Raw genomic sequence first — 16,368 nt, forward strand, 5'->3', positions numbered from 1 at the left:
TTGGCAATAAGAACACCTCACCCCTCTTGATAAGGAAATGAGGACGAGAATCATCATTCTGTGTTTCTTCTAATATTTTCTTATGCTTTTGAGGTATAAATATACATAGGGTGTCCATTTATATTTGGGCATCCACTCATATATATGTATGCATGGAGCAATGTGGTTAGATATACAAAGTATGCTATATAGGTTTATAATTTACTTAATTTATTAGAATAGATAAAATAAATAAAGAAATAAATATCCAAGAATATGATCCTGAGATTCAATAAATGCATTTGTTTTCTCAACTCTAGGAAACGGAGGAGCGAGAGACGGTGATGCTGGATGAGTCGATGAGGTCGCTTCCCTTGAACAAGTTGCAGGTGTAAGTCCCAGCGTTGTTGACGCCGTTGAAGTTGTGGAAGACCAGGTAGGAGTGAGGCACGTGGGTGCCGCTGCCCAGAGAAAAGACGTCCACGTTGCTATTCCAGGAGGGAATTGGTGCTTGGGAGTCGTGCCACTCCAGCCTGTAGTGGTGCAGGTCGTCCGTGGTGGACACTTGTGCCCTGCAGTACACGAAGACGTCTGCCATGTCCGTAATGGTGACTTGGGTGCCGTTGACGATGACTGCTTGATCCGAGGACGTGGAGTGGACAGGCAGCGAGCAGGACAGCGAGACCAGGAACATCAGGACTGTGCCAATCAGGAACGTGACACTCGTCCTCAGTGCGCTGTGGTTTGCCATGATTACTGAGTGTTTATTGTGTACGAAGAGCAAATGCTATGTGCTGCTTCTGGTACGCAGAGCAGCGGAGTTATGAGGAGAAGCTACACCGCCGACCTTATATATCCAACCATGCCGACTTGGCATGACGTTACCTATGGGTAACTACGTCAGAAGTAACCTATAGACGTTCTAAGAAAGTGGTCTTAATTGTTATCTGCTGGGGACATGCCCCGTTGAGTGTGGCGGAATTCTTATCGCACCTCAAAACATTTGCTTCCGTCATGCATGCAAATGTATTTAAAGGATTAAGTAACAAATTCAATTAAATCATCTGAGCAACGAACCATAATGGAAATAAATCGAACGCAAAATCAAAACTTCTACCTTAACCAGTTACCGGTTGATTTGGATGGCGAGTGACGTTTGAGATTAGCTAATCTCCAGAATCCTTCCCCCAATGTATCGCATACGGATCTCTGCTGAATATACAAATTTCGGCAGTATGCAGTGGTAGCATTAGGAATAGGAAAGTACTCTTATTAGACGACTATAATGGTTAGGTTAGGTTAGATTCGTATCATATGTTTTATTGTAATTATTCTTACCAATATTATAACTATTATATATACATATCGCGTGATAGCAAACAAGTTTTAATAAGAAATGAAATGTAAAAGGAAGAAACTTCTGTTACATGATTAAATCTAACCTAGCAATCAACATGAGAAATATGATGAAGTAATTTGCACTAAGCAGTCTCGTTCCTGGCCAGTTAGACGTCCTTCAGTTCCTTTAAGGCAATTTCTCTTCGCTTAATCCCTAAAACCTAATCTCCGATGCGGATGTTTCTGTCGTTGCAAGGTACCAAGAAGCCCTAGACTCGTCCAATGCAAGTGGATGTTGGAAACATGTTCAGATACTTCTGATAAAAGTCTCGACCCTCGGGCAATGGCACGCGTCCGCAGCTGAGGTGCGTGTCCTGAGATCTTTGATAGGGTCCTCAATGTCCATGCTCCTTCCATGACCTCGATTTCCAAGCGTGGGAGTTTTCGTAACCTTTGACCTCGAGACGTCACGACAGTGAAACATAAGCCAGACATCTGGCTAGAGTTGACAGACCGCTTTCCCAATATATTCGGGAACGATTGCGACCTCTCACTGATCAACACCCCAAGGAAACCCTACATAGCAACTCTGCATGATTGACGCCGATGCTTCGTCTCCCGCCTCAATGTGGAAATGATTTTGAGTAAAAAAATGAACTTTTTTTTATGGAAAACGATTTCTTTTCGGGCTCATGAAAATGATGGGAAGAAAAAGATGACAAAAGACAGTATAGGTGAAGCCCAAAGTAGTAATCCTGGACCAGTAGCCAGGACTACACATCCTTGTCCGGTAGCAAGCCGTTGGTGACGTCACAGATAAGTAGCGACTGTACGGCCATTAAGACATCCTTTTTTAAGATTTGTTAAATCTTCAGTTGCACTTTAGTCCGTATCGTAATCAAGCGTACTTTTCACATTGCTTAATCCAAAGACAACAGGGAAATTCTCATACGTAAACAGATGTATACAAGCTCATACAAAGATGAATTTGAGAAGGATATGTGATAAACATTTGTTGAAGAGAAAGTTCAATTCTATCAGTGAATGAGATAAGGAAAGTCATGATCAGATCACTTATCTCGTCAGTATTGCATGATATACTATAAAAAAATCATTACATATGATTATGGATTTGGACACTGCTCAATCCTTCTAATAAGGGTCTCATGCTGGCAGAAGACGCGACTAAAATGGCGATTTTGGGACCGGCGGCTGAGTGGCGACGCGTGGGAGAGCCCGTACCTGACGAAGGCTAACTTTGTTTTGACTTGACCTCCCTTGATATCTGGAGAGGACAGGTCATGCGGACGCCATGGCATGGGTGCCCACGTAGGGCTACTCAGATACGGCTTGCTGTACATTCCTGCCCACATGGGTGCATTCTATAGTGCGTGTGTGTGTTCGGTACATAACTCGGCGCCTTTGTAAAATAAAAAGAGATACATTTTGTAAAGACCGCGGGTAGACTGATAGCATGAAAAACACAAATAAGAGAGAGAGAGAGAGAGAGAGAGAGAGAGAGAGAGAGCGACAGAGAGAGAGAGAGAGAGAGAGAGAGAGAGAGAGAGAGAGAGAGAAACCATGTGTGTTTCTATATACAGATCATACAAATGTGATTCGCTTCCACTTCATTCGAAGGCGTTCGGCACTATACAATATACATGTATAAGGAGCAGAAATATATATAAGTTATTTTAATGAACGCCATACTGTAGGAGTGGTTGGATGACCTTCTTTCGGCTATAAACCGGGTATACAACAAGGACATTTGGGATCTTCAAATCTAACTCTGTGCTGCTATGAAAGATTTATCGAATTTGTGAATGAATTACAAATTCTTAGAAGTTACTTAGATGAAGGATGATAAGAGATGGCTAGCTATTATCTGGACTAATCTCTCCAGATTTAGATATAAAGATATATGCAGTCAAACTAGCATTGCTTGTAAATGAATATATGATCGAATTTCCCTCTAGTTTTGATTGACCGTACTGCAAGAAGCGGCTGACGTCACGACTGTATTTACAACGTAGACATCGCTCCGAACTCGCTTCCCGGGGACATTCAATGAAATTACTGTGACGTCAAACTCCTTTTGCAGGTTGCAATGATTAAATAGATAGTATAGACATGAGTTAGACATGTTTTCAGTGACGTCAGAGTAAGCGTGAGTTGTTACACCTATAACGCTTTTTAAGTAATACAGTATATATTTAGAAAATAATACAGAGATATATATTGAGTAACCAAATTACAGCTAAACAGTTTACGGGATTACGAAATGGAAACATGCTCAAAACACAACACATGAAATCACTGCAAGGAAGTATCCAGCACTCACCTATAGTCATGGCTGCAAACATGACTAGAAACGGTGAAATCACACACATGGGCGACCCCTCGTGTACTGCAGGACATGCGTGTGAACCGCGGATTCCGAAGACCCTATTTATTCCCTTTTGGAGCAGCACTGTGCATTGTCCGTAGCTAAATGTTGAGGTATATAACAATCGTCTATAAATTAGGACGTCTGGAATCTTCGTAACGCTTAGATACTACGACTTAACCTCACGTAACTAACCATTTCACATGTATCAGTAAGGGATACATGCATTAAAACGAATAGAAAAGTTTCTGCAACTTTATTTTGGTGTTGATACAGAGGGATGTGACCCTGAAACCACAGTGACGCAAGAAGGAAAAGAAGCACAAGAGCAGTGATAACCAGCGAGGAGATAGACTTCGACTTTGTATACGCTTATGGATACGTAAACAGAGACTCGGGTATCTAGAGCTATCATTTCGATGATATTTCTTGCTTGGGAGAAAAAGGTAGACCCCCTCTTTTGATATGATAGATCTCATATATCCTTATCCACTCACTGAAAAGACATGTATAGGAAGTCTACCTAACTCTATCATCGCCAGCAGCTACAGAGCTACTTAATTACACCCGACAAGAGTGTTGTTGCATTAACAACAATTCACACCTCTTGATAAGGAAAGGAGAGATAATCTACGCTGCATTATGTTGTATTTTACTGTATTATCTGATTTTTCCACCAAAAGGAAAGGCAGAAAAGGGATAGAAAAGAATCAGCTGATGGGAGAAACTCACACATACAGAAATACGTGTCTGTGTGAGTAAGCGTAGGAAAGTATCTATTACTTTTACGTGATGTGATTAAAGGGCTATCAAAATTTACTGTTTGTGAAAGTAGGTCTTTAATCAAAGAGTATCTATCTATCTATCTATATATATATATTGAGTAAACAATCAAATAAATATGCATGGATACGATCCTGAGATCGCATTTCTTTCAACTCTAGGAAACAGAGCAAGAGACGGTGATGCTGGATGATGATGATGTATATATGCATACATATATATGCATATATAAATATACATATACAGTATATATATATCGCGCGTAAGTGTTTGTAGTTATGTGGGTAAAGGATAATGGAAATTTCCTGCTTGAGATGTTGATTTATCAAACTTGCATTCATTAAGATATGTACAAATATAATAAATAATCAAATCAATATCCAGTTTTAATCTAAGTTCGGGTATCCCCTCATATGTGTGTATGCATGCATATAGCAATGTGGTTAGATATACTAACATATGCTACATAGGATTGTGATTTACTGAATTTATAAGTAACGATACAAAAAAAAGATAAAAAAAATAAAAAATAAATAAAATGATCCTGAAATGCAATAAACGCATTTGTTTTCTTAACTCTAGGAAACAGAGGCACGAGAGACGGTCATGCTGGACCGGTGAAGATCTTTTCGGCAATTAGAACACCTCACAGGAAGTGATGACGAAAATCATCTTCTAATATTTGTTTCATGCTTTTGTTTAGGATAACGCACAGAAAAGGGAGCTCTATGGACAAATATAAATAGGGTGTCCATTTATTGGGGATCGACTCATATATGTGTGTATGCATGAAGCAATGTGGTTAAATATACAAAATATGCTATATAAGTTTATAATTTACTTAATCCATTAGAATAGATACAATAAATAGACAATAAATATCCAAGAATATGATCCTGAGATTCAATAAATGCAATTGTTTTCTCAACTCTAGGAAACGGAGGAGCGAGAGACGGTGATGCTGGATGAGTCGATGAGGTCGCTTCCCTTGAACAAGTTGCAGGTGTAAGTCCCAGCGTTGTTGACGCCGTTGAAGTTGTGGAAGACCAGGTAGGAGTGAGGCACGTGGGTGCCGCTGCCCAGAGAAAAGACGTCCACGTTGCTATTCCAGGAGGGAATTGGTGCTTGGGAGTCGTGCCACTCCAGCCTGTAGTGGTGCAGGTCGTCCGTGGTGGACACTTGTGCCCTGCAGTACACGAAGACGTCTGCCATGTCCGTAATGGTGACTTGGGTGCCGTTGACGATGACTGCTTGATCCGAGGACGTGGAGTGGACAGGCAGCGAGCAGGACAGCGAGACCAGGAACATCAGGACTGTGCCAATCAGGAACGTGACACTCGTCCTCAGTGCGCTGTGGTTTGCCATGATTACTGAGTGTTTATTGTGTACGAAGAGCAAATGCTATGTGCTGCTTCTGGTACGCAGAACTGTGGAGTTATGAGCAGAAGCTACACTGCTGACCTTAAATATCCATCCACACTGACTTGACATGGCATGGCTAACTACGTCAAGTGCACCAGGGAGTCGTTCTTAGTAAATGGTCTGCATGGCGGTTTCTTGTTGGGGACGTGCCCATACCGACTTGACATGACATGGGTAACTACGTCATATGCAGCGATTCTTAAAAATGGTCTGCATGATGGTTACCTGTTGGGGGCATGTCCCGCTAGGTATGACGAGATTCTTATCTCGCCTCCCATCATACGATTGCAACGTGCAAATACATTATATTTAATTAATAAGAATGATGTGAAATAGTTATAGAAACGAGCAACAGGAACATAAACAAAGTTTAGTGAAGTTTGAGTTTACCTAATCTCCAAAATGCGCATACAGCAGTATACAGTGGTAGCGTTAGGAAGACAGAATCGTAAAGTACTGTTATCAGAATACTATAATTGCTTTTATGATTAATATCAATAGTATTTGTTAACGCAATTATTATTATATATTTATGGATATCGTGATTATGATTATTACTGCTACGCTGATTATCATCAAAATTACATCAATTTTTTCGCTGTTGTTATATCAAGATGTTATCCGATGTGGATCCCAGAGCTTACAGTTGCATCTCTACCACTTTGTAAGATTCCCGCATTTTTTATCCTCTTTGTGAATGAACTTGGCTTCATTTTACTACTGCTGAGATAAAGCTAATTACATATCTATGCAAGATTTCATACCAATTGATTTACTCTCTCTCTCTATATATATATATATACACACACTCAAACATGCACGCTTTTTGTATGACTCTATTTGTTCACGTTCCTAGATGTTTGTGTATAGGAACTAAGTATCTTGCAATGGAAAACTTTCTTTATCCAGATATGTTAACAATAACCATTAGAGTAAGCTCGTCATTTGGGCAGATCGAAATGATTCAGAAACACTTTAACAAATCAGGAAATACAGTTCACTAATATTTGCCATGACAGTAGAGTGTGTGAATGCAGGTTACATTAATGCAGTAGCAATTTAATATCAGTAAGTTCAGTGTTGGCCCATAACGTCGCTGTCTCTTAGCTAACTGGCTACCCATTGCATGTCATATTGTATAACCAAATCAGTTCGACTGCATGACTGTACAGTGGTGCTCTTTTTTCTTTATCGTGACCACGTCACTGTACAGGTTTCATGCATTACCCTCGTGCCCCTGTTGGACAGTATTACACACAAATGGTTAGTGACCCGCTGACTACTAGCCCGAAACACTTACTTTGAAGAATCCTATACTAAGCAATATATATATATATATATATATATATATATATATATATATATATATATATATATATATATATATATGATGTAAATACTCTTGCGTGCGTCGCCTGTGAACCATGAGAGCAGTAATGTTACTTGGGATGTTCAGATCCAACTCTAGACACAGTCAAATCTTTGTTGAGGTCGTGAATGAATTAGGAATTCATATATAAGATACTTGGATAAGAAGTAATAACAACATACTGTCTAGCGTTAGGTTGGGTTTGATGCCTAAGGATTGGATACAATAAGAAATTATAAAGATTCAAACACCGTCAACGATTTTATGTTTTTCTAATCAAACCTGATGACGTCACGGCTGCATTTGCGACATAGATATCATTCCGGACTCGTTTCCCTGGGACGTTCAATGAAATGAGTGGAACGACAAGCGCTATCTTCAAATTGCGAACCACATGGCGCAATATATAGTGAAGACAGGAGTCGGGGATGTTTTCAGTGACGTCACAGTAATAATTCGCTTGCATTAAGTAACATTAATGTATTGCCATTATCAAATCTTATGAATAATGTGTACTAAAAGGAATATTTCACACATGGAGGAATGAATAAAGAATAATTGAACTATCTTTCCTGTCCATATTAGTTCATTAAGATCCTAATAAGGACAGACTTCCTACACGTTTTTATTTTCCATGTTAGATAATACAACCGTCCATGGTGCTGAGTGTACACAGCCCCAACTTTTCGAAGCCATTTTTTATGAACATTACACTTCTTTGGATCAAGCAGTCACGTCAACGGCACCTAAGTCTCCATGTCGGACATGGTCGAAGTCTTCGTAGACTGCTTGGCACAAGCATCCCCCACTACAGGCTGGAGTGGCACGACATCCCTCCCGGAATAGCTATGCTTTTCTCGCTAAAGAGAGACAGTATGCCTATATTCTGTAGGTAAATATTATATGTTAGGTGTATAATCATCTTTACTTGTTCACGCGTTCATTAGGTTCATTATAATCTCGGTGAAACTTAGATGTTAATGATAATGAAACACACTTGATACTGAACTTGTAAAATAAAAAAGCTGCACCGAAGGACTTTCCATGATAGGAATTGATGAGTCTGAAATAAAGTACAAATTCCTTCTTATCATCTAAATTCAGCGGCCGATTAGTCATAAAACGTAAATCCTTACATATAACTGAGATTTATTTCATAATTCACACGTCCAAACGGCTCTCTTCTTTTATATATGTTCACCACAAATGTTATTTTGGTACCATTGTGTAGGGATATGCTAGCGAAATAACAATGGAAGAAGGAAATATGACGAATAAATAGCACTGATTTACATTGAGGTAGTATGCTTTAGGCTTTTGTTTGACGCTTATCTTGCCTCTTTGAAGAATTACGAATATGCCTGCTACTTCCTCATTATCACCATATTCACCAACAGTACTATTATGTACGCTTTGATATGGTGTACCGTGGCACATATGGTGGACCCTAACTCAGTTTTTATACATGAGATGCCCTTTCACACACTCACCTTTTTGCCATAAAGATATTGGAATGATTGAAACTAGATGAGCATCTAAAACAGTGAAAATAATTGCGTTATTTTAGCTAGAATAATACGACAGTCTGGCTAGAGACACCAACAGTTCGTCTGCATCAAATTTTCTTAAATGTCACCCGGATAGCAGCTTCTGATAAGGTCATGGCTAGTGAAGATCCTTGTGGAAAAGAATACCTCACACCTCTTGATAAGTGTTTGTCATGGTGATATCAGATAGTCGCGTCATTTTAGATTCTCACCATAAAGTTCTCTAGCAGTTCGTATGTATTATTTCCTTAACTGTTGCCCGGATAGCAGCTGCTGATAAGATCTGAGCGGTGAAGATCCTTTTGGCAATAAGAACACCTCACCCCTCTTGATAAGGAAATGAGGACGAGAATCATCATTCTGTGTTTCTTCTAACATTTTCTTATGCTTTTGAGGTATAAATATACATAGGGTGTCCATTTATATTTGGGCATCCACTCATATATATGTATGCATGAAGCAATGTGGTTAAATATACAAAGTATGCTATATAGGTTTATAATTTACTTAATTTATTAGAATAGATACAATAAATAAACAATAAATATCCAAGAATATGATCCTGAGATTCAATAAATGCATTTGTTTTCTCAACTCTAGGAAACGGAGGAGCGAGAGACGGTGATGCTGGATGAGTCGATGAGGTCGCTTCCCTTGAACAAGTTGCAGGTGTAAGTCCCAGCGTTGTTGACGCCGTTGAAGTTGTGGAAGACCAGGTAGGAGTGAGGCACGTGGGTGCCGCTGCCCAGAGAAAAGACGTCCACGTTGCTATTCCAGGAGGGAATTGGTGCTTGGGAGTCGTGCCACTCCAGCCTGTAGTGGTGCAGGTCGTCCGTGGTGGACACTTGTGCCCTGCAGTACACGAAGACGTCTGCCATGTCCGTAATGGTGACTTGGGTGCCGTTGACGATGACTGCTTGATCCGAGGACGTGGAGTGGACAGGCAGCGAGCAGGACAGCGAGACCAGGAACATCAGGACTGTGCCAATCAGGAACGTGACACTCGTCCTCAGTGCGCTGTGGCTTGCCATGATTTCTAAGTGTTTGTCTTATTTGAAGAGCAAAAGCTGTATGTTGTTTCTGGTACGCAGAGCAATGGAGTTATGAGGAGAAGCTACACCGCCGACCTTATATATCCAACCATGCCGACTTGGCATGACGTTACCTATGGGTAACTACGTCAGAAGTAACCTATAGACGTTCTAAGAAAGTGGTCTTAATTGTGTTATCTGCTGGGGACATGCCCCGTTGAGTGTGGCGGAATTCTTATCGCACCTCAAAACATTTGCTTCCGACATGCATGCAAATGTATTTAAAGGATTAAGTAACAAATTCAATTAAATCATCTGAGCAACGAACCATAAAGGAAATAAATCGAACGCAAAATCAAAACTTCTACCTTAACCAGTTACCGGTTGATTTGGATGGCGAGTGACGTTTGAGATTAGCTAATCTCCAGAATCCTTCCCCCAATGTATCGCATACGGATCTCTGCTGAATATACAAATTTCGGCAGTATGCAGTGGTAGCATTAGGAATAGGAAAGTACTCTTGTTAGACGACTATAATGGTGTTATGATTCGTATCATATGTTAAATTGTAATTATTCTTACCAATATTATAACTATTATATATACATATCGCGTGATAGCAAACAAGTTTTAATAAGAAATGAACTGTAAAAGGAAGAAACTTCTGTTACATGATTAAATCTAACCTAGCAATCAACATGAGAAATATGATGAAGTAATTTGCACTAAGCAGTCTCGTTCCTGGCCAGTTAGACGTCCTTCAGTACCTTTACGGCAATTTCTCTTCGCTTAATCCCTAAAACCTAATCTCCGATGCGGATGTTTCTGTCGTTGCAAGGTACCAAGAAGCCCTAGACTCGTCCAATGCAAGTGGATGTTGGAAACATGTTCAGATACTTCTGATAAAAGTCTCGACCCTCGGGAAATGGCACGCGTCCGCAGCTGAGGTGCGTGTCCTGAGATCTTTGATAGGGTCCTCGATGTCCATGCTCCTTCCATGACCTCGATTTCCAAGCGTGGGAGTTTTCGTAACCTTTGACCTCGAGACGTCACGACAGTGAAACATAAGCCTGCCAAACATCTGGCTAGAGTTGACAGACCGCTTTCCCAATATATTCGGGAACGATTGCGACCTCTCACTGATCAACACCCCAAGGAAACCCTACATAGCAACTCTGCATGATTGACGCCGATGCCTCGTCTCCCGCCTCAACGTGGAAATGATTTTGAGTAAAAAAATGAACGATTTCTTTTCGGGCTCATGAAAATGATGGGAAGAAAAAGATGACAAAAGACAGTATAGGTGAAGCCCAAAGTAGTAATCCTGGACCAGTAGCCAGGACTACACATCCTTGTCCGGTAGCAAGCCGTTGGTGACGTCACAGATAAGTAGCGACTGTACGGCCATTAAGACATCCTTTTTTAAGATTTGTTAAATCTTCAGTTGCACTTTAGTCCGTATCGTAATCAAGCGTACTTTTCACATTGCTTAATCCAAAGACAACAGGGAAATTCTCATACGTAAACAGATGTATACAAGCTCATACAAAGATGAATTTGAGAAGGATATGTGATAAACATTTGTTGAAGAAAAAGTTCAATTCTATCAGTGAATGAGATAAGGAAAGTCATGATCAGATCACTTATCTCGTCAGTATTGCATGATACATTATAAAAAAATTAATTACATATGATTATGGATTTGGACACTGCTCAATACTTGTAATAAGGGTCTCATGCTGGCAGAAGACGCGACTAAAATGGCGATTTTGGGACCGGCGGCTGAGTGGCGACGCGTGGGAGAGCCCGTACCTGACGAAGGCTAACTTTGTTTTGACTTGACCTCCCTTGATATCTGGAGAGGACAGGTCATGCGGACGCCATGGCATGGGTGCCCACGTAGGGCTACTCAGATACGGCTTGCTGTACATTCCTGCCCACATGGGCGCATTCTATAGTGCGTGTGTGTGTTCGGTACATAACTCGGCGCCTTTGTAAAATAAAAAGAGATACATTTTGTAAAGACCGCGGGTAGACTGATAGCATGAAAAACACAAATAAGAGAGAGAGAGAGAGAGAGATAAACCATGTGTGTTTCTATATACAGATCATACAAATGTGATTCGCTTCCACTTCATTCGAAGGCGTTCGGCACTATACAATATACATGTATAAGGTGCAGAAATATATATAAGTTATTTTGATGAACGCCATGCTGTAGGAGTGGATGGATGAGCTTCTTTCGGCTATGAACCGGGTATACAACAAGGACATTTGGGATCTTCAAATCTAACTCTGTGCTGCTATGAAAGATTGATCGAATTTGTGAATGAATTACAAATTCTTAGAAGTTACTTAGATGAAGGATGATAAGAGATGGCTAGCTATTATCTGGACTAATCTCTCCAGATTTAGATATAAAGATATATGCAGTCAAACTAGCACTGCTTGTAAATGAATATATGATCGAATTTCCCTCTAGTTTTGATTGACCGTACTGCAAAGAGCGGCTGACGTCACGACTGTATTTACAACGTAGACATCGCTCCGAACTCGCTTCCCGGGGACATTCAATGAAATGACTGTGACGTCAAACTCCTTTTGCAGGTTGCAATGATTAAATAGATAGTATAGACATGAGTTAGACATGTTTTCAGTGACGTCAGAGTAAGCATGAGTTGTTACACCTATAACGCTTCTTAGGTAATACAGTATATATTTTAAAAACAATACAGAGATATATAATGAGTAACCAAATTACAGCTAAACAGTTTACGGGATTACGAAATGGAAACATGCTCAAAACACAACACATGAAATCACTGCAAGGAAGTATCCAGCACTCACCTATAGTCATGGCTGCAAACATGACTAGAAACGGTGAAATCACACACATGGGCGACCCCTCGTGTACTGCAGGACATGCGTGTGAACCGCGGATTCCGAAGACCCTATTTATTCCCTTTTGGAGCAGCACTGTGCATTGTATATAGCTAAATGTTGAGGTATATCACAATCGTCTATAAATTAGGACGTCTGGAATCTTCGTAACGCTTAGATACTACGACTTGACCTCACGTAACTAACCATTCCACATGTATCAGTAAGGGATACATGCATTAAAACGAATAGAAAAGTTTCTGCAACTTTATTTTGGTGTTGATACAGAGGGATGTGACCCTGAAACCACAGTGACGCAAGAAGGAAAAGAAGCGCAAGAGCAGTGATAACCACCGAGGAGATAGACTTTGTATACGCTTATGGATACGTAAACAGAGACTCGGGTATCTATAGCTATCATTTTGATGATATTTCTTGCTTGGGAGAAAAAGGTAGACCCCCTCTTTTGATATGATAGATCTCATATATCCTTATCCACTCACTGAAAAGACATGTATAGGAAGTCTACCTGACTCTATCATCGCCAGCAGCTACAGAGCTACTTAATTACTCCCAACACCCGACAAGAGTGTTGTTGCATTAACAACAATTCACACCTCTTGATAAGGAAAGGAGAGATCATCTACGCTGCATTATGTTGTATTTTACTGTATTATCTGATTTTTCCACCAAAAGGAAAGGCAGAAAAGGGATAGAAAAGAATCAGCTGATGGGAGAAACTCACACATACAGAAATACGTGTCTGTGTGAGTATGCGTAGGAAAGTATCTATTACTTTTACGTGATGTGATTAAAGGGCTATCAAAATTTACTGTTTGTGAAAGTAGGTCTTTAATCAAAGAGTATCTATCTATGTATCTATATATATATTGAGTAAACAATCAAATAAATATGCATGGATACGATCCTGAGATCGCATTTCTTTCAACTCTAGGAAACAGAGCAAGAGACGGTGATGCTGGATGATGATGATGTATATATGCATACATATATATGCATATATAGATATACATATACAGTATATATATATCGCGCGTAAGTGTTTGTAGTTATGTGGGTAAAGGATAATGGAAATTTCCTGCTTGAGATGTTGATTTATCAAACTTGCATACACTAAGATATGTACAAATATAATAAATAATCAAATCAATATCCAGTTTTAATCTAAGTTCGGGTATCCCCTCATATGTGTGTATCCATGCATATAGCAATGTGGTTAGATATACTAACATATGCTACATAGGATTGTGATTTACTGAATTTATAAGTAACGATACAAAAAAAAAAAATATATATGATTCTGAAATTCAATAAACGCATTTGTTTTCTTAACTCTAGGAAACAGAGGCACGAGAGACGGTCATGCTGGACCGGTGAAGATCTTTTCGGCAATTAGAACACCTCACAGGAAATGATGACGAGAATCATCTTCGCATCATTCTGTGTTTCTTCTAATATTTGTTTCATGCTTTTGTTTAGGATAACGCACAGAAAAGGGAGTTCTATGGACAAATATAAATAGGGTGTCCATTTATTGGGGATCGACTCATATATGTGTGTATGCATGAAGCAATGTGGTTAAATATACAAAATATGCTATATAGGTTTATAATTTACTTAATTCATTAGAATAGATACAATAAATAGACAATAAATATCCAAGAATATGATCCTGAGATTCAATAAATGCATTTGTTTTCTCAACTCTAGGAAACGGAGGAGCGAGAGACGGTGATGCTGGATGAGTCGATGAGGTCGCTTCCCTTGAACAAGTTGCAGGTGTAAGTCCCAGCGTTGTTGACGCCGTTGAAGTTGTGGAAGACCAGGTAGGAGTGAGGCACGTGGGTGCCGCTGCCCAGAGAAAAGACGTCCACGTTGCTATTCCAGGAGGGAATTGGTGCTTGGGAGTCGTGCCACTCCAGCCTGTAGTGGTGCAGGTCGTCCGTGGTGGACACTTGTGCCCTGCAGTACACGAAGACGTCTGCCATGTCCGTAATGGTGACTTGGGTGCCGTTGACGATGACTGCTTGATCCGAGGACGTGGAGTGGACAGGCAGCGAGCAGGACAGCGAGACCAGGAACATCAGGACTGTGCCAATCAGGAACGTGACACTCGTCCTCAGTGCGCTGTGGCTTGCCATGATTTCTAAGTGTTTGTCTTATTTGAAGAGCAAAAGCTGTATGTTGCTTCTGGTACGCAGAGCAATGGAGTTATGAGGAGAAGCTACACTGCCGCCCTTATATACACACATCCATTCTGATTTCACGTGTGGGGATTGCGTCATAGGTAAACGTTCTTAGAAAAAGGTTTTAAGGGGCACGCGTTAGTGTTATCTGTTGAGGCCGCATCCCGTTTTGTGTCTGCCGGGACTCTTATCGCGCCTCCGAGCATGTATGATATTCATATATATATCCATGACAATGCACCCAATCCTTCACGTATTATGCGAGGTGATAGAATCTAGAATGGAGAACATGTAACAAGCGACAGTTCTTACTCAAAAGCAAGAACTCTATAGGCTCCACATTGGGTTTGACCGTCCGTGATGTCTGCTGGAGATAACGCAAATCTCTAGAGCTCTTGAATAATATCATCATCATGATGATGATAATAATGAGTCTAATAATACAAATAACAACAATAATGATAGTAACAGTGATATTAATAATGATGGTAGAAACTCGGCAGATTAAGGGCCAATCTTATCTCGATATCAATTGTATGAAGACAAATTCTATTTTTGAAACATGCAAAGGTTTAAAACATGTTCGATATTGAAACGCACTTGCAGTAGCAAGGAATAACGTCTCATGTAGTAATACATATAAGAGGTGATGATGATAAGATGATAGTGTTAGTGATAATCATTGTAATAATCATAATTATGATAAGGATATAATGATAAGAGCAACAATAATGATCGTAATAACAGTAATAGTCAAATATTGGAACTAAATACTGATGATAAGGGTAATATTAATGATAATAATAATAGCATTAAAGATAATGTTTAAAAATTGATGACGGTGATAATAACAATGACCATAATCATGGTGATAGTAATGAGTATAACAATACAAATAACAACAATGATAGTAACAACGATCCCTCTCTCTCCCTCGCTCCTCTCTCTTCTACCTCAACCACTCACTCTCCCCCCCCTCTCCTCGCTCCCATCTCTCCTCTCCTCTCTATCTCTCCGTCTCATTCCCACCTCTCCTCTCTCTCCTCCTCAGCCTCTCCTCTCCTCCTCTTCTCCTCACTCCTCCTCTCCCTCCCTTCCTCCGATCTTCTCTCTCTCCTTCTCCTCCTCCTCTCTCCCCTCTCTTCATCTCTTCTCTCTCCTCCTCTCTCTCCGCATCCCCTCTCCTCTCCTCTCACCTCCTACTTCGTCTCTCCTCTCCCTCCTCCTCTCTCCCTCTCCCCCTCTCCTCCTCTCCTCTCCCCTCCTCGCCTTCTGCTCTCCTCCTCCCACTCTCCCTCCTCCTCTCTCCTCCTCCCCTCCTCTCTCCTACTCCCGCTCTCTCTCTCTCCTCTCCCCTCCGTCTCTCTCTCTCCTCTCCTCTTCTCCTACTTCCTCTCCACCCTCTCTAGCACTCCTCTCCTTCTTC

The 16,368-nt window shown here is 40.5% G+C and overlaps 4 protein-coding genes across 4 annotated transcripts; all 4 read right to left on the reverse strand.

Moving 5' to 3' along the window:
- Nucleotides 1-271: 271 nt before the first annotated feature.
- LOC147467865 (uncharacterized) lies at nt 272-768 on the reverse strand. The gene has a single exon (XM_086556629.1). It carries the CDS (start codon nt 728-730, stop codon nt 296-298), a length of 435 nt encoding a protein of 144 aa, XP_086412755.1. The 5' UTR covers nt 731-768; the 3' UTR covers nt 272-295.
- Nucleotides 769-5,356: 4,588 nt separating this feature from the next.
- Nucleotides 5,357-5,889, reverse strand: LOC147467866 (uncharacterized). The gene has a single exon (XM_086556630.1). It carries the CDS (start codon nt 5,849-5,851, stop codon nt 5,417-5,419), a length of 435 nt encoding a protein of 144 aa, XP_086412756.1. The 5' UTR covers nt 5,852-5,889; the 3' UTR covers nt 5,357-5,416.
- Nucleotides 5,890-9,400: 3,511 nt separating this feature from the next.
- Nucleotides 9,401-9,910, reverse strand: LOC147467867 (uncharacterized). The gene has a single exon (XM_086556631.1). The coding sequence runs from the start codon at nt 9,853-9,855 to the stop codon at nt 9,421-9,423; it is 435 nt and encodes a 144-aa protein (XP_086412757.1). The 5' UTR covers nt 9,856-9,910; the 3' UTR covers nt 9,401-9,420.
- Nucleotides 9,911-14,375: 4,465 nt separating this feature from the next.
- On the reverse strand, nt 14,376-14,945 carry LOC147467868 (uncharacterized). The gene has a single exon (XM_086556632.1). It carries the CDS (start codon nt 14,895-14,897, stop codon nt 14,463-14,465), a length of 435 nt encoding a protein of 144 aa, XP_086412758.1. The 5' UTR covers nt 14,898-14,945; the 3' UTR covers nt 14,376-14,462.
- Between the last annotated feature and the right edge of the window lie 1,423 nt (nt 14,946-16,368).

The sequence above is a fragment of the Penaeus japonicus genome, unplaced genomic scaffold (assembly GCF_977035675.1).
Source record: "Penaeus japonicus unplaced genomic scaffold, GWHDUDI00000001_assembly GWHDUDI00000033, whole genome shotgun sequence".
NCBI classification, from domain to species: Eukaryota; Metazoa; Arthropoda; class Malacostraca; order Decapoda; family Penaeidae; genus Penaeus; species Penaeus japonicus.

Coding starts and splice junctions, on each gene's coding strand:
- LOC147467865 (XM_086556629.1), bottom strand. CDS start 730: ATGGCAAACCACAGCGCACTGAGGACGAGTGTCACGTTCCTGATTGGC.
- LOC147467866 (XM_086556630.1), bottom strand. CDS start 5,851: ATGGCAAACCACAGCGCACTGAGGACGAGTGTCACGTTCCTGATTGGC.
- LOC147467868 (XM_086556632.1), bottom strand. CDS start 14,897: ATGGCAAGCCACAGCGCACTGAGGACGAGTGTCACGTTCCTGATTGGC.
- LOC147467867 (XM_086556631.1), bottom strand. CDS start 9,855: ATGGCAAGCCACAGCGCACTGAGGACGAGTGTCACGTTCCTGATTGGC.